General features: G+C 42.7%; 1 protein-coding gene across 1 annotated transcript; it reads left to right on the top strand.

The window, feature by feature from the left end:
• Positions 1 to 15,892: 15,892 nt before the first annotated feature.
• Positions 15,893 to 18,242, top strand: LOC147427196 (uncharacterized). Its single transcript, XM_086498660.1, has 6 exons — positions 15,893 to 16,037; positions 16,142 to 16,533; positions 16,604 to 17,013; positions 17,105 to 17,177; positions 17,309 to 17,444; positions 17,647 to 18,242. Exons 1-6 carry the CDS (start codon positions 15,919 to 15,921, stop codon positions 17,729 to 17,731), a joined length of 1,215 nt encoding a protein of 404 aa, XP_086354786.1. The 5' UTR covers positions 15,893 to 15,918; the 3' UTR covers positions 17,732 to 18,242.
• Positions 18,243 to 19,144: the final 902 nt, after the last annotated feature.

The following is a 19,144-nucleotide window of genomic DNA, read 5'->3' as shown; positions in this document are numbered from 1 at the left end:
GCTAGCTGGTTATATCCTGAAAAACCATCAAGAAAGGAGTATGTTGTTTTCCCTGATACACGCTGAGGGAGAGCTTTTTGAAATGGGGCCTCTAAACCCAAACCAATGGGCCTACCCTCACAAAATGTTCGTAAAGAGGTACGCACACTACTTGGGACACCACCTTCTTTTGGGAGTGGAGAAGGAAACCAATCAAAATGACACTTGCACTCACCCACTCAAGCAACACACTTTGAAAACCCCCTTACTCTATATACACTTTGGACACTTGAACACCATCAACGATTATGCAACCCAATGCCGTGCATCAAAATGAAATATGCAATTTGTGGAATAGCATTCACCTTCTCCCCATAAGAATACCCATAATACATCCAAACTCTTACTCTCTCAAGCACTCATCAAAAAAATCATGCTCACAAGACTTGCCTCTCAAACACACAAGAGAATCACTTACATCAAACTAACACACTTTGCATAGAGAGCTCATCTCCATCTATGCAATGCCGTGACACAAATAAAATCACCATGAGAGGTAGCCACATGCATATGTAATGAAGCAAAAGAGAGTTGGAGTGAGAAATTTCTTTAGACCAATTGAATAAGTGTGGAGAAACAAACCAATGGTAAATTGAGAATAGAACACTTACTTGATTTCTCGCACACCTTTTAAGGGGAGAACCGACGCTTGCTAACCATCACGAATTGCGACACTTGAAAGTTTTGAAGATGATTTCATGATCATTAACATAACCATGAGAGAGATCATGATGTATTTACAAGTTATTGAGGTGCTACAAATGATTTATTAGGTTGATGGAGTAAGAGATTGTAGAATGGAAAGAGTGGAGAATAGAGTTGCACTTCCTCCAAAGAGGAAGGTTAGGAGGGAGGATGTGAAAGAGGGAGAGTTGGGGTTTTCTCTACTATTGATCAAGAAACAACATGAAGTTGAAAATATAGGTGTGTGTGTGTCTTTGAGTCTCTCCAAGGGGGGCTATTTATAGTTGTGTAGGAGTGGGATTATGCTACACTTAATTAGAGTAAGTGATTAGACCTAATTAAGTGTCCTTTGACCACTCATTGAATATTGGACATAAAAGGGACTATTTATTCACCAAAAATATCATTTTAGACCGTGAAGGCTCCATAGGGGTGCATAATGTAGGTGGGCCCCACCATGAGGCCCTACGGGTGGCTCCTGCGGGGTATCTCAACTTGTCTGTCTTGGCATTTAGAAAGCATATTTAGGTTGGTCCCATCACATGCAAGTGACCTTGAACACTCATTGCTCTTCTAGAAGATGAGTAGGGGAAAAATAAGATCTCACTCTCTTGATTTACTTGATTTACAGTTCCTTTTTGCTGCGAATCTGACAGATTTACACTATTTTGACCATAACTTTTTACCTGTAGCTCGGAATGACATGCTTCAAAAGGCAAAATTGACCTTCTCAACATGTTTGATATGAATTTGGACTATTCTTCACGCCCATGCACCAAGGAATTCGGTTTGGAAGGTCCACACTAGGCTAGGGAACCTTTTGCTTCAAAGTCTTCTTGTATGGGCCCTTTGCTTGTATGCATCCAAGGGGAATCATGCTTTTTCAAAAGGCTATGATGCTTAAATAAATAGAGGAGGGCCCAATATTATTTGCTTGTGAAAAGAATATACAATTGGAGTCTTTTTGAAATGAGAGAAACTATATGTATATTCTTAAGAGATATTGGGCCACCTATGTAGGGGGCATAGAAGACTTGTAGAGAGGGACCATAATCTTTGGTAAAGACAAGTGGAGAGTTGATTTCCATGGGAATTTATCTATAAGGGGTGGAAGATGGATATATTATTTTTCTACTACTAATTCACAAGAGGTAAGAAAGTTTGGGGGTATATAGTTGGTTATTGTATGCTTACTTTTATTTACAAAGCAAAAAGAAAAGGGTGGTAATATAAATCTAGATTAACTTAATAGCGTAGAAAAATATATACACATATGAGGAAGAGGACGTTGAGTAGGCTGAGAAATGTTGCAAAAAGATGGTTACCATTTTATGCCACTCAACGCTCTAGAACATGATCAGTTATCGGCAGGGGATAATTGTCTCTGATTGTTGCAGCATTCACTTTCTTTAAGTTGACACACACTCGGAGTTTTCCGTTCTTCTTAGGTACTACCACAATCGGAGATACCCAATCGGTGTGTTCAATCTCGTATATGAATTCAGCTTCCATTAGCTTATCTATCTCTTCCTTGATTCGCTTAGCAAAAGTATCATTATATGTGTATGGTCTCTGTCTGCTAGGCTTTGCGTCTTGTTTCAGTGGGATTGAGTGTTGGCATATCGATGGGTCAACTCCCTTTAAGTCCTTATAAGACCATGCAAACACATCCCTATACTCTCTGAGAAGGCTCAAAAGTCTCTCTTCCTCGCTTGGAGACAAATCTGTGGCTATGTAGACCGGTCTAGGTGGCTCACCTGGAGCTGCTAAATCAACTTTTTTTACATCCTCCGGTCCGTCATAAGATTCGTTCTCCTTCCTCTCTCGAATAGGTGGGGTTAATATCACCTTCCTATCCTCTATTGTGAATTTCCTATAGTGAGAGGGAACATCCATGTTTTCCTTGATTTTGACGTTTTCGTCCTCTCCACTCTCAATTTCTATCGTCCAAACTTCCTTCAGAGTTTTCTTGAGCTCTCTGTACTTGTTTCTACGTTCTAACTTGGACTCCGTGTATTCTCTGTTGCGCTTGTTCTTTTCTGATTTTTCTGTTTCAGTTTTCGTTCCATTCTTTTGAACTTGATTTCTTGAGCCTCTTTTGTCTTTTCGTGAGCTCTTTTGATTACTGCCTCTCATTCTTCCAGAAATCTTATCCTTAACACAATCTTCAGCCTTTACTAGCATTAGGAATTGATTTTTTCCTCTTATTCTAGGCATCGGATTGGTTCTAACCCCTTTTGTTTTTTTCTTTGCTCTATAGTGTTTCTGGCGTTGTTTAGTTTGGTTCGGAAAATCATAAAATCGGACATCCGTTATAGTTTCTTCGTTTCCGCTTGAATTGTCCGTTGACTCGTTGTCAGCTTCATTTCCCCACTCTGGATGATTGGGAATGTCGTGAAACACCTCTTCTTCATCTTCCTTTTCCAGTGTATCGTTCTTTTCAGTTTCTTTTTCGAGTACAGTTCTCAACATGAAATACGGAACCACGTCGTACCCGTCCTTGTCGCAAAATTTCGTTGTGGGACCATCCAGAATTGCACAAACATCTAGGGTTGCTAGAATGTGTGTCCATTCTAATGGTTCAAACGTGTCCTCTGGAAAGGGTTCTCCTACATAAGTTTCGTCTTCGATAGCCCTTTCTAAAACACATTCTTCTCGTTTCAGACTTCTACATTTCGAAGCTCCACACATCCATAACTCCTTGGGTTTACCTAACCAAGCTGGAAATTCGGATCCCGCCAAAGTAGCTGAATCAAACTCCTCTACCGGTGTTCGGTTCACATCTTTGTAGCTATGGTCTTTCAGGTTCACACGTGTAGTGGTTTCCATATTTCTCAAGTATATGTGATCGTAGCCCCAATCTTGGACCATTTTCAACTGTCTCATGAATGGTCTTCCCAATATGATATCATAGTTATTCTCCTTGGCAAAATCGACAATAGCAAAAGTATGTTCGTATTCAATGCCACAAGAAGTCACTACAACTTTCTCTAATAACCCCATAGGTTTCTCCATGTGTCCATCTGCTAATTGGAGTTTCAACCTAGTCTTCCTTATTGCTGGTTTCCCCCATTTTTTCCAGATTTCTTTTGTAGCAATGGCTACCCCTGCTCCGCTGTCTAGTATTGCCATCGTCTTCACTCCTTGGAATTCAACTGGTAAGGTTGTATTCCCCTCTTCACCTTCGCAATACTCTCCGACCTTGTTTAAGGGTACAGGCTTAACGTTCTTTTGTGGCTTGCGCAGCTCCTCTATGCTCTCTTGCAATCTCGATGTTGGATCTTTTATCCCGAATTTCTCCAAGCATTTTCCTACAATGGTCCACATATGTGGTCTTAGCCTCAAAAGCTCAGCTAAAGTGATAGTGCATGTCACTGGTGTTGACAAAATCTCTATCAATCCTTGCGAGTCCATGACTTTTTCTGATGAGATTTTTCGTGAAGGAAGTGCTCTAATCTCGGATTTTGCTTCATACTCGCCTAAGTATGAAGGTAAGGTTTTCAGTGAATGAGGTTTGCTCTCCATTGTTCTAACAGAGCCCCCATCTCCCCAGTAAGATTGCAGATCCAAGTCCACTTGAGATCCTGCCTCAAATTCCACTATGGGAGGATTCCTGATGTCCTTTTCCCAATTTGTCTGATTAGCTTGGCAACTTAGCTCGTTTGCAAAGTTTGCCTCTCTCATTTGTTTCCAAAATTCATTGTAATCCTCATCTTTTCCGTAAATCCTCTGTATGACTGGATGAAAACTCTCTATCTCCTGATCGGTTGTGTTCAATACTATGCGGTCATCCTTTTGTGTATTTTCAGGCTTTTGTGCACTGGGAGTCTTTTCAGCTACCCGTGAAACGATAGTCTCTTGCTGAATTGGGTTTTCCTTTCCACAATTCATTGTTTCTTTTGGTGGTTCTAATAAGGCTTGTGCAGTCTCGATCATTCTCTGGCACATTTCAAGTCTCTGATTTTCCAATTTCGCGTTTGGGTATGTCATCCACCTCTGTTCTTGTGTTTGGTTGTTCTTTAACCTAGCTTCGTAAGCTCTCATCAGTGCGTCCAATGGTTCGTGTACTTTGTCGACTAGCACTGAGCCCCCTGAGCTTAAGCTCGTTGTTTCTTTGATACTCTTTTGTTTCGTTCTTTCCGGGCTCATCTCTCGTTTCCCGTTTTGACTCTCAAGTTTTTCTAATCTAGCTTTAGTTTGCTTTAGTTCCTCAGCTAGAATAGCTTCTTCACGTTCTTTTCTCAACTTCATGCGTGCTTTTCTAGCTTTCCATGTGTTTTTCTGACTCCGCGGTCCTTGACTAACCACTTCAGTCGCTAACTTTCCATTCTCAGGTTCTCTAGTGGTTTTCTTAGCTTGAGCTCTAGTAACAACTTGCGTTGGTATCAGAGTTTCATTTTCAGACCCACTGCTGGTAGGAATAGTTTCTAGCATATTCAATGTCGTCTTTTGCACTTTGTTTGGATTCTTTGAACAATCCTCAATGAAGTGAGTAACCCCACACTCAGTGCAATAAGCGTTAATTCTAATGATTTCCGTATGTGGGCAAACATTCATCAGATGGTCACCTCCACACTTGTAACAGGGTCCTAGTGCTGGTCTTGGTCCCATTTGATTCGTCCTTTGTGGATAGGATGGTCCTTGTCCTGTTAACCCTCCATGAGCTATGAACATCAATGTTCTTGCGTCCAAATTGTATCTCTCTTCATCAGAAGCACTTGTAATTGTTGGTATTCCAACATTCCCAATCATGCCCCATGGTTCTGGTTGTTTGGGTTCTTCTGGTGGGTAATACATAGTTGGAGACATGTGTGCACCAGATTCTTCATAATAGGCTTGAACAGGCACTAAGGCTTGTTCTTCCTGATTCTCTAAGGTTGGTGCATATCTAATGCCCACTGGTCTTGCTCCTGGTAAAGGTGGTTGTTGTCCCAATACCGGTTGCGGTCTTTCTATCCCCATAGGTCCTGGTACACTTCCCGTTGGGTATCGAGGTACTGGATGTATCTGAGGTGGTGCTAATTGAGCAGGAGGTGCGTACTGGCGCTCCCTTACATACCCTTTGTTGTAATAACACTCCTCTGTTGGATGATTTGTCCATTTTTGTTCAATAGCACACCATTTCAGTGTTTTTGGCAATGGTTTTTGGTATGGTGCCATCCTTTTTAGAGCATCTTCTATCATTTGCTCTACATTTGGCATGGTTGTTGTTTGAACATTCTTTTTAGTGGTAGTCTCGCTCGCTATGGAGGAGGAGCTACTGGATGCAAAATCTGTATCCGCTGACACCTCTCCATAAACCGTACAGTTATCCACTAAGTACAATGCCTCTCTCGTTACTTGCTCGAAACTTGTACAAGCTTTCAAGTGCAAGTCCTTCTTGAGAGTGTCGTTCCTCAGTCCCTCAATAAAGAGAACAGATAGTCTGTCATCTTGTGGTCGTTCACGTACTGGACATCTCTCAATGTATTGTTTGAAGCGAAGTGAAGCTTCCTTCACTTTTTCGTGTTCTCTCTGTTTAAAAGCATATATTTGTGAGACCGTATTGTGCTTAATCCCTCGTTTTGAGAATTCCTCAGCAAACTCTCTTAGCAAATGGTCAATGTCATGGAATCCCCCTATGTTCATTGGTTGAAACCATGTCAATGCAGTACCTTCTAGAGTAAGACCAAATCCTTCGTATTGTGTATGGAAATCTGTTATCTGCTCAGCTCTTAAGACTTGCTTAAAGAGTGACACATGTGCATACGGATCTCCTGAACCACCATACTTCTTTGGCATACACTTGGCTACTTGAGATGGTCTCATACGTCTATGATCTGCTACCAATCTCATTGCTCCTGTGTCTCGGCTAAAGCTTTCTCTAGCATCATGGACTTCATGGGTTACGCTTGTCGGTTCCTCTGCCCTGAATCTACTACTGGGAGGTAAATGTGATGGTTCCGCTTCAAACCTTGGACCTGGAGTGGTATAGGTGGGGATTGGAACTGCACTACCTCGATTCGTCTCCATTGACTCTCTGGAATGTAATGATCCCATTGGTCCGAGCTTCGAGTCCCAAGGTTGACTGAAAGAGTCAGCAACCTGAGTTCTTTGTCCTCCTGTTGTCATTGAGTTTTGCACTCCAGTTGTTGGTGCTGGTCTATGTGAGCTAGAAGTAACATAATACTGATGTAGTGGTCCCCCAAAGTATGTATATCCTTCTAATTCTTTCTTGCCCATTGTTGAGTATTGCCTGCCATACTTATCGTAAGCGGCAATTTTCACTTCCGATCCCTCTGTGTAGGTAAAGACATAGAGTCTTTTTTTGTCTGTCAACTCTCCGGTGTAGGGTTCTTCACATCTATAATAGAGATCTTGCTCCCCATTATTATATTTGTATAGCCCCACATAGATGTTATCAGTGTTGATCCTTGTAGTTTCATTCTCTCTTCTTAACCTCGCATTAGGGAAGTTCATTATTGGTGCTTTCTCCTCGAGTTCTTCATCTATTTTGGCTTTGGTGCCCATCAATCCCCACTTGTCCACAATGTTAGGGTTTAGGACTACCAAGTACATGGTACCCTCGTCATCTAGATATCTATCTCCGCTATAGCTCACAGGCACTAAGTCCTTGAACTCACTAGGTCTCTCTTCTATCTTTACACAATAGCGGTCCATTCCATCTTTGTAGATCTTGGCACCTTGCTCATTGTCGTACTGGTATTTTATGAACAATAGCTTCATGGTGGCGGAAGGGTTTGATGATCCTGCTGCCATATTTTCTCTGTTGTTCAGGTTCAAGTGTTCCAAGTTTTCGGTGAAAATCTCGTAAGATCTCTCTGAAGAAGTATCAGAGACACTTCCTTCAAAGATCGGCTCTAATGGTTGCACCCAACTTTGGGTTTACGCTTCCCTCGGTTGATATGACACTTGCTGGTTCCCCTTGTTTTGGTTGATTATTCCGGAGATTCCTGCCCGATCTCAAATTCATCAATTCCCCTGAAGGACTTTAACTTTTCCGTCTCGGCAATTTGTTTTCCTCAAGTTTTTGTGGTCAGAATTGATCCAAACTGATTGATACTTGGTCAATTGTTTAATCTTGTCAGTTGGACAACTTTTGTTTCATCAAGTGAGAATTTTGTCGCAGTTATGCTGAAATAGACATTATACGCGTATGATGTCTTTTTTCACAGATTTTGACTATTTTGGTTATGCTCACTCTCAGTGGCCCCCTTTATGCTCTGTTCACTCACAAAATTCAGTTTGAACTCTGTTTGAGCAAGTTATGGCTAATTTAGGCTTTTCTTGGCAATTTTCCGCTTCCACAGTCACGGCGCTCAAAAACTCACTTTGATTAATAATTGAATCTCCTTTAGGTTACAAAACTTTGGCTTATATACCTCAGCCTTGGAGGTGAGAACATCTCTAATTATTTACATCAACAGGTGAAATTACTTCGGGATTACAAGCTGGAAACTCAATTGAGTCCCGTTACTTAATGAATGGCTCAAATCAAAATTAATGTCGGAAAGACATTTATTACAATCAATGGTTACAAAATGATGGGTGTGAGCAAAAATGTGGGTGTGATCCTCTGCTGGCTCAACACTTCCTCTGCTGGCTCAACACACGCGATGCAGCTCCATCTCCTTCACATACTCGCGTAAGTACTTGGTTACATCTTTGCCATTGAACTGATCCATTCTGTTGACGACCGCTTGTATGGCCTTCGTTGCTGAAATCTCCCTTCTTTCAGTAGCATGTTGTTGCATGAACATTGCAAATGCTTGAAACATTTGCATTGTTGCTGGGTCAAAATGCATACCCTGTTGCTCAACATGATCACCCATGGTTACCCAAAAACTCTCACCCTAGCAGATTCGCGTCGGGTTCACCAAAAATATGTCGAGAAATTTGCGGTCTTGTCAGGAAAGCACCGGGCTTATGGCTGTGAGAGTTTGTGAGAGAACTCGACAAAAACTATATGAAGGAGTTAAACCATAGATGCCACGAAGACTAGGGTTTGGAAAGAAGTACAATTAAAGAAGCCCACCCATTCTCTCTTGCACTCACACGCACAAAGAAAGAACACAAAAGAGAATGTCAAAATAACACAAAGATGAAAACATCAAGGCTATGGTCATATCGTATCATGGGTAATATGAAAGGGTTAACAGATGAGTTAGTGGCATTCAATCTTGGCTGCCCAAATAGGCTACGAATTGTTCTTTGGAATTGTAGTTTTGTGCTTACCATAATATATATATTTTGTTTAGTGATTGGGATTAATTGTGTGTACAAATCCTCTTGGTTCATAGCAAGATAACTACGCTTACGTCAAAAGAAAAGTTATAGTCTATGAGAGGTAGTATGATGGGATCCGGTGATAGAAGTATTTCATTGAGCCTTTCTGGGCCAAAGAGAAACACTATACGTTGTTGAAAGTGTATTTTACGGCTAATCCATACGTTAATTCTAATAGATCGTACAGAGTGAAAGCGATAGAAATTATCATCATGTGGGTTATTCATCTAGGATAGTATGTGAGAAATGTAGATATGAGAGAAGTGAAGAGATGAGAAGTTTCCCTCCCAAGCCCTATTCTTGCCCGTAAGCAATAAGGATACTGCGGGGAGAGATGTACCTGTAGCAAAGAGAACCTAGAGAGGATGAATTACTAAGAATGAGAGGGATAGGTTTGGTTAAGGAGATGAGATTAGATACATATATATATGTTGGATTAGAGATGAAAATGAAAACAACAAGAAATCAAGAAAACATCAATGTAGAACACATCTTACTTGAAACCCTTCGGCACCATTATTGATGGGAGAGAGAAGAAGAGGGGAGAATTCAATGTTGATTGATACGCCAAGTACAACACCTTCTTTGATTAGAGTTGATCCTCCAAGGATGGCGTACAAGAATGGCTAGTTTTCCTCTAGGAGAAAGTGTAGGCTTGGGCTTATGTTAATGGGGCTAAGTACACTTAGGCATTACTACTCACTCCCTCAAGAATTCCTCTCATCAATGGCTTGAATGCTTGAGTTCCTTCCAAGGAAGAAGAGGTCCCCTTTTATAGGTGAAGGGAACCCACAAGGGTTTACACAAGAAGAGAGGAGCCAGTGTGAACAGGAATTGGAAAAGTTGGAAATGAGCTGTCCCTGCATGATGTGGGCAGACTGGGGTCCAGTATTTTGATCATATCTCCTCAACCGTGGCTCCAAATAAAAAAGTAAAAATATGGGCAAAACTTCAGCTCATTATCTACGATTTTCATCTTAAAATCGTTTTCCAATTCGGATTGGAACCTTGTGTAAAAAATTCATCAAAATAGGGTCCATTTATGGCAGCAAAAGTCTTCATGTGGTCTCCTTAGCCTAGACTTTCATTTAATTCCAAAGGACACCTCATGCCATATGAAAGCATGACATTGCTCCTTGACAAAGTTTTGTAATCATGCTTGCAATAATGCATTAAAATAAGTGTATCTTTGAAATCATGCCACCTAGTGTCCCACTAGGATTTGATTCTCTCCTAGTAGCTATTTAAAAAGAAATATAAGAAAAGTATAAAAAATACATAGAAGATATATATATATATTGGAGTTTACCCTAGATATAGGATCTAGCTAGGGTGTGAGATGATAATGAAATAGTAGAAATAAAGAATCAATGCTTTTTGCCCCAAGTTAAAGAGGCGGAGCTATTGATGCTTTTCCCATAGTATTTTCTGATGGTAAAGTAAGGATATGTTACCCTTGAGAAAAATAATAGGATGAGATAGAAAGCTTATTATTATACTTAAATATGCATATGTACACTATAGGAAATATAATTATGTATCTAAAAAAAATACAAGATAGATCTTGTAGCATGCGTTCCCACTATGTACGTGTCACAGCACGACAGCGTAAGGGTAGAGACCCTATACAGTCTAATGCTTGGAGAAGATCGTTTGTGCATATGAAAGATGATGTTGTGATTGTACTCATGTGTTATGTTTCTCATGGCAGCATCGCTACAAAACTAGGATCACCTACATCACTTAGCCTTAGATGAAAGGGTCGACGTGTAAGGGTAGAGATCCTGTGCAGTCTAATGCTTGGAGAAGATTGTTTGTGCCTACTGAAGATGCTATTGTGATTGGACTCATGTGTTATGTTTATCATGGTAGAATCGCTACAGACTAGGATCACATTATCACTTAGCCTTAGATGAAAGGGTCGATGACTTGGGACTTTGTTGGATCGGGTATGTTTCCCAGGTCTTCTTTTTTTTATTTGCTTATCTACATGGCTAACAGATCGAGGGCTTTGCCTAAACACCCAATGATGGGCATAGAAGATGCCTAACTCCTAAACTTGTATGGTTGGTGTTGATACCCAACCACCTACTAGTATTTGGGATCCTTTCAAAGCTTGGGTTCATGGAGGGAGACGAAGCGGCCTCAGCCTATGTCTGGCTCAGGTAGATTGTGTTTTGGCTTGCTCCTGATGAAGTGAAATTCTCTCTGTCCATAGTAGAGCGAAAGTGGATGGGTGGATCGATCGATCCCTACACAAGGTCCAATGCTCTGCTAGTCATTTTATATTTTGATGTTATGGTATACTCAGATTTTGTTATTGCATTGATTCATGTTTGCATGTTCCATTTAGATCAGGCATTTAAAGATTCTCTTTTGTCATTCTCATGTGTCTTTGCACGCTCTATTTCACCCTCCACTATTCTCTCTCTCTCTCTCTCTCTCTCTCTCTCTCTCTCTCTCTCTCTCTCTCTCTCTTTTTGCAATGAGCTGTGCACTTATATTCACCCTCCATATTGTTATTTTTATGAGCCCGCTTTCATTCATACTACCCATTTAGAGGTAGCACCAATCATTAGGTGCCTCTGAATGCAGTGCGGCTCATGGTTTAAACTCCATGCTAGGTCAGGCACTGAGAACTCCTCCCCTATGCAAACACTTTCGCAATCTGATGTATATTGAAATTGTATAGTGAAGATGGTATAGAATTGTAAATTGTGTATTTTGTGCATAGACCCCTGGGTAGGAGTATCTCTCATCTCTGGAAGGTGGATGCAAGTTTTAAAATGTTTGTATTCTGGACCCAAACCTCGCAGATAGACTTCTGCATTATCATCATCATCGATTGTAACACCAATCGATGCAAGTGGCTGGCATATGTTCTTTATCTTCAACAAATAGTCATTGATGGTGGACATGTTTTTCTTATGCACAATATTCAACTAAGTCTTCAACTGCAACTTCCTTGCCTTTGTGTTGGTCACATTTAATGACAGTAAAGAATCCCAAGCCTCCTTAGGGTATGGGCATCTTGTATAATCATATTGTCTTGCACACTCACAAAAAGCCAATACCTTACCTTCCAAGGTCCTTGGTTCCAATCTTTAAACGTCTTTATTTGCGCATCACTTGCACCCTCCTCTGGTAATAGTGGTGTTGTCTCATGCTCTCCATTAATGTAATCCAATAACCTTTACCCATAAGGAAATTGGTCATTCTGAACTTCTAAGCATGGAAGTTGTTCTTGTCCAGCTTCTCACTAATAATCTGGTTCAACCCACATCATTGTTGGACAACATGTTCCCAACCCTTCGCCAAGTCTTTGAGCAACCTGCTAAAAATAATTAGTTACCATCTATAACCACAACCTGCGTACATACACCTGTTTCACTATGCGAAACAATATCTTTTCACACTAGTTGAACTTAAGCTTTTTGCACCAGCAATATGTAGATCTGTAGAATCCCAAACTATAACAATTTTGCATGTAAAAACTCAACCAAAATGTAGTACAATCACTGTGTAAAAACAACTAGAACTGGCAAAATGCATAAGACGGACTTGCGGGGGAAATCCGACAGAGTCTCCTTTGTACGAGGAGTCAGAAATCAACTCAAAAACGGATAAACTGCTCAAAAGAACAATCACGGGGCATATATTGTGCAAAACCACTACTATGTGACCGCCAACTCGGCGTCAAAAGCACAAAAAACCGTCCAGATACATGTCCTATGGCGAGGGTACTACAAAGGGGAACTTCAACTACCTGTATCACCAAAGGTATCTCAACATTCGAGAATACCCTAGCTCAAAGAAACCTCATGCTATTGACCCTCTAAAAGTTAATGCAGACACAAAAGGAATAGCCACAGTCTTAGAGAGGGCTCTTCCGGTCCAAGTGTCAAAAACGACCGAGGAAAACCGCCAAAATAGCCAAAAATGGCTCCACATGTAGTACAATGGGTAATGTTTGCAACTCAACGTACATGAGTAAACCGCGCTCAAACATGCGCCAAAAACTATTGCATGCAGTAAAAGTGATCCCTGCGGGGATATGTGCTCTCAAAAGAGCTTAGTAGCACTAGCTGTGCTCACACAAAAATGCATCTGTCAACGCATATGTTCGCTGAGAAACTGCTATCGAAATGACTGCTAAATAGCCTGTGAAAGCGCTGTGTCTGGAACCCTGGAGAATCTGTGTGTAAACGGGCTAAAAAGCCCCCTGTAACTTGTAACCTATGTGTCAATGTCACTACATGCCGATTTCTACTGCTAGGCGAAAATGCGCTAGTCGAATAACCGCCAAAGGTGTTGTAGCCGAAAATCGTGTCGTAGAGCATGATCGGTGCGCTTGGTGCCGATGTTAGGTGTCACTCCTCTATGGTAGAGGCACCTCACCCATGCGTGTGGCAAGTACAGCTGTCGATCACGAGAAAATATCGTCCGCGTAAAATCGGTGTCAGGTCGAATGTCGAAAATCCGCTCGTAGTGGGAGTAATGTCGAGAATGGCAAATCGTCGATGCCGGTGCCGCTCTCAATGATGTTGCAAAAGAGAAACCAATGTCGCCTCCCGCCGTTGGACGGGAGTCTCCAGTGCCGAGCTCGCCAATGTCGAGCCCGCTAAAGGAAAGCTAATGCCGAGAGTCCGAAAAACCCTATTCGCTCTCTCTCTCTCTCTCTCTCTCTCTCTCTCTCTCTCTCTCTCGCTCGCTTTCACTCTCACTTGCTTGCTCGCTCACTCTCTCAGTCGCTCGCTCTCACACTTGCTTGCTCTAAAAAAAGCAAACTCTCATGCTTGCTTTCCTTTGAGAAAGTCTCTCTCTCTCACATGTCTCTGTCTCATGGCTGTTTCTCAAGCCCTTGTTGAGAGTCGGGGTTTGGGGAGGAGAAGTTGGAGAGTCGGGGGGTGAGTAGTCGAGTTTGCCGATGGGAGTGCACCCTTGCACACAAAAGGTGCTAAGTAATTAAAAAAAAAATTAAACTCTCTGTCGAAAAACACTCGATTGTCAGAGACTGACGAGCTGTAGATGGAGGGATTGTGAGTATGTGTGTGCGCCTTGCTAGTCCTTGCCTCGACACCGATCGCCCGGTTCCTCTGCCCGATTTGAGTTCCCAATGCTCGGCTGCTCTCGGAGCTTGACCTACTGGCTCTGCAGCTCGCTATCAATGTGTGTGTGTGTGTGTGTGTGTGTGTGTGTGTGTTTTATGCACACACCACCCTCTCCCCCAAGCCTTTGTTGCCGAGATTCTGCTACTACATCCAATTCCCTTGCTCGATTGCACCACGATGCCGAGCTCTCTGCTCGTTTCCTGGCTGCCTTTGAATTTCTTGCTATTGGATATCACCTGCAAGCATCAAGCTCGCTGCCCAACGTTCTCAAGAGTGCAATGCTCTCAAGCTCTGTCAAGTGCCGAACACACACAATTCCTTGCTTGCTTAACTCTCAAGTTCGGTGCCCACCTACCCGACCTGCTGTATTCTAGCTGCAGAATGTCAAAGCCCTCCAAGATTCCTAACAGGGGTCACCGTACACGCTGGGGTGTAGCCGGGGCTCGAGGTTGCACCTGAGCTCTAATACCACTTGATGGTGCTGAGAAGTGAGTGCAAGAGAGGGAAGGAGAAGGGGGAAGGGGATGCACGAGCAGGTTTGGTGGAGCTTGTGAGAGAGTAGCTCTCAGACTCCTTATTATCTTTATGGACCAAAATAATAAGTGGGTGGTTGCCTGCCCGACCATAACCGGCCATGGGCTTGAAACCCAACACTCTGAGAAACCTGCTAAAAATAATTAGTTACAATCTATAACCACAATGTGAGTACATACACCCGTTTCACTGTGCCAAACAGTATCTCTTCACACTAGTTGAACCGAAGCTTTATGCACCACCAATATGCAGATCTGCAGAATCCCAAACTGTAGCGCTTTTGCATGCGGGCACACTCTAACTCTAGAACGGGGGTCGAAACGTGCACGAAATGGAAACACGACAATCTCCAAAAGGAATCACCTCAATCGAAGATCATTGACGATGGCTCCCAAGAATACTGAGGCTGCTTCCTAGGCTGCTCTTGCTTTGCTGCTCCAATCTCTTCAGACACAAGCAGGCTCTGATACCACTAATACCATGTCGGGAGATAGAGAGGAGAAAGCTGGAGCTCTTGCAAGTACACACACACACACACACACACACACACACACACACACACACACAAAGATGGAGGCAAAAGAGTGTACGATTTTGAGTGAAGTGAGTAGATAAGTCTGTCATCACTCCGGTAGGTAGACCAACTCGATGTAGTACAACTCTAGTATCACTGACGAAGATATGCATTTCCAGCAAGACGCGCCTGTGATGATGACTGTCGATGGTAGTCATCAAGGAGTCATGCATGTTGAGCTTGACATCTCAAAAGAAACAAGAAGCTCATATTCTTCTGTGTGCAATCACAATACTTGTTTTATGTTCTTCGAAAAGGGAGGAGAAGCATGCCCTAACCCTTCAACATTGGTGGAGATACCAAGCATATAAGGGAAGGGAAGGATCCTTACGATTATAGATTCAAGAAGAGGATGGTGCCGCCTCCCTCACTATTTACACTACTTATGGGTTTTTCTAAAATTTTTGAGGACAAAAGCATGTGTGCAGAAAGATGTGTCTCTTTGCATCGTAAAAGCATGTGTGCTTGCACAATGATGCGTCTCTTTGCATCTTAAAAGTTGTGAACAATCTTTAAATTTCCTTAATGCATCCCCCCCCCCCCCCCCCCCCCCCCCCCCAACAAAACCCCCAAAAGCCCTTTCTCCATTGGACGGCCCAAATGTCACTGGTGTAAAGAGGTTTGGACAGTGCATAACCTTATTTTATCTGTTGGATCTGCCAAAACCACGTGGACCCTTACTGCCCGTCGATGCCTACTCCGTCTTTGGAATTTTTGACGTGTTTGAAAAGCCAAGACGCGCACAACCTACAACCGCAGAGAAAAGGTGGAGTTTTTCCCGTTGAAGGGGCAATGGAGAAGCAGAGTAGGTACAGGCCATCCATCAGGCATGTAGTCAAGCACAGGAGGAGGGATCGTTTTGGGTCATCGGCAAGAAGCAGTAGCAGCAGCACAGAATATCACGCTGCGACAGAAAGCCCATTGAACCCACCACTCAGGATGCAGGGAATGATGATGACGACGATGGGCTGCCGCTGCCTGCCCACGCCCATGATCTAATCCTGGATCGGCTTCCTGTGCGGAATCGTCGCCGGATGTGGTGCGTTTGCAAGGCATGGAATAGCTTCCTGCAGAGTTTTAAGTCGGAGGAGATCTGGTTCGTGATGGCTCGCCCCCCCAAGTATGGCCCTCGTAACTGGCGTGTAAGTTCGTATGGCCATCTTGAGTGGCGCTTTAGAGCCTACAGCACCTGCTCCTTACACAAGACGGAGGAGGAAACCTCAGAGCTTGAACAGAAGGCTTTCTTCCGGCCTCCCCTTCCCAACCCTGTTCTCTGCCTTACTGGGTGGCCGCAATTGCTCTCACGTGGCCCACAGACTCAAGTATATGGACATTGATGCCCCCTTTTTTCACGACCTCTTTCTTTGCTCTGCAGGAGGCCTCATCTCAGCCATTGTGCGCAGGCCTGATGCAGCGGAGTCCTACGACTTTATCGTTTTCAACTGCCTCACTGGGTCTGTCAAAGTGCTCCCTCCTCCCTCGCTCTCTATGCAAGGCCCCAATACTTTTTACCTCTCCATGACCCGCAATGGAAAGGATCCAAGCTGTTACTACATTCTCCTCAATACTTGTTTTCTTTTTCCGACTTCTTTCGAGTTCTTTGAGTCCAGGAGCGCATGCTGGAAGGAGGTCAACAACCCCCATCTTTATTTCAAGTCAGGGAAATCGCTGCGCAATTTTGTATCGAGTCATCCATCCTCTGATCATCTGAGTGTGGTAGATGCTGATTTCTGGTGGCTGGTATCGTCCATGGATGACCGGGAACATTGCTTGCTTGCTTATCATGTAAGCCTTGATGCATGGACCAGTTTGCTGGTGCCGTTGATTCCCTGTGAGATTGTGCTTGCTCAAATTAAGTCAATTGTGAAATTCGAAGGGAGACTTCTTCTGGGTGGGCCCTGATCATGTTATACTTGGTTTTGGAGTTTGGGAGTTGCAACTAGGTGGAGGTAGCAAGAACTTCTCAGCATCTTACAGGGCCCCCTTCGATCAGAGAAGATTCATGGCGTTGTAGCCTTTTTGCTGATGGAGGCATCTTCTGGATGACCCTTTGCAACCTGTTTACTTATTGCTCTTTTAGGCCACCTCTGGTGTTTGACATGGCTCGGAATGCTTGGTACTCCTTGCCGCTGGAGAGGACTTCAAGGAAGTTCGGTTGCATCTTTGTGTATCGGCCTAGCTTCAGTGCTTTCGCGTAGGCCTACTGTGATCAAAGTGTAAGCTACATCTCTTGGTCAGACCTTCCTGACAGAGATTCTAGTACACAAATGTGTTTGGCAATTTTCACGACCATTGCATGCTTTGTGCAATGTATTCAGTGGCATCGTTTGTAACTTTTACCATTGGATTTCGTACTTTTTGTTCCATCAATCGTTTTCTGCAGTTGTTGTAATGGCAGATTGTTGATCGCTCTTTCAGGCCGCCTCTGGTGTTTGACATGGTATTCCTTGCCGCTGGAGAGGACTTCAAGGAAGTTCGGTTGCATCTTTGTGTCTCGGCCTAGCTTCAGTGCTTTTGTGTAGGCCTACTGTGATCAAATTGTAAGCTACATCTCTTGGTCAGACCTTCCTGATAGAGATTCTAGTACACATACGTGCTTGGCACTTTTCACGATCGTTGCATGCTTTGTGCAATGTATTCAGTGGCATGGTTTGTAACTTTGATCATTGGATTTCGTACTTTTTGTTCCACCAATCGTTTTCTGCAGTTGTTGTAATGGCAGATTGTTGATCGCTCTTTCAGGCCGCCTCCGGTGTTTGACATGGTATTCCTTGCGGCTGGAGAGGACTTCAAGGAAGTTTGGTTGTATCTTTGTGTCTCGGCCTAGCTTCAGTGCTTTTGTGTAGGCCTACTGTGATCAAATTGTAAGCTACATCTCTTGGTCAGACCTTCCTGACAGAGATTCTAGTACACAAACGTGTTTGGCACTTTTATAACGATCGTTGCATGCTTTGTGCAATGTATTCAGTGGCATGGTTTGTAACTTTTATCATTGGATGTCGTACTTTTTGTTCCACCAATCGTTTTCTGCAGTTGTAATGTAGTCTTACTGATCGATTTGTTCCAGTCATATGCCTGGATTAAACTGCAGTTAAGTGGAAGTGTTTTTCTTAACTTTACTAGAGCTGATAACAAAACGTTGAGATGGTATTTTCTCTCCTTCAGTTAGTCATGGCCATGGTGGGACGTCTACGTGCGTTGTATCGTCTCATTCATTATGTTACTGTATGCTTTCATTCGACTATTGTAGGTGTAGGATTCTGTTTACTTTCCTGTTGTTGTGCAGGTTAAAAGTTGAGCTATTGATCAATAAGTGTTCATTCAGGCTTCATACCAGACGTATACATATTGAGGCTTCTGTTAACAACCTTTTAAGATTTGCTGTAGGAATTTAGTCGTTATGTTGAATGTCCTCAATGTGCTAGCTTCTCACAATTCGTGGTAAGTGGAAAAAGAGAGATGGATTTCATCTATTTCGATTAAGTTTCATCTATTTGCACAAGAGCAAAGAAAAGAGATTAATGCTGTTTTTGGTTTCATGTTCTTTCTTTTAGAGGCTTTTGTGGAGCTTGATTGTGCGTGCTACGGAGGTTTCTCACTGGTTTTAAAGTTCAGACTTCTTGTAAGCTTGTGAACATTCATGTGGGATTGATATAGAGTCATAGACCAAAGAGGGTTGGTGACATCGGACATCCTTGTTTAATCCCAAAAGTGCAAGAAATTCCTCTTTCCATGTGCGATCGACATATCACCTTCTAATAGATTCGAGAAATCGTAAGCACAAACTTATTTGGGACTTTGATTTCTTCCGTCCTCCACAAATTCTTGCGTGGAATTATATCAAAGGCTTTCTTGAAGTCCACAAAACAACAATACAATCATTTGCTTTTCAATTGACTTTTTGTCAGAAACGTGC

Source organism: Adiantum capillus-veneris, chromosome 24 (genome assembly GCF_014529385.1).
Source record: "Adiantum capillus-veneris isolate H3 chromosome 24, ASM1452938v2, whole genome shotgun sequence".
Lineage (NCBI taxonomy): Eukaryota > Viridiplantae > Streptophyta > Polypodiopsida > Polypodiales > Pteridaceae > Adiantum > Adiantum capillus-veneris.
Note: the sequence above shows the minus strand (reverse complement) of the source record. Positions and strands in the feature narration are given on the sequence as shown.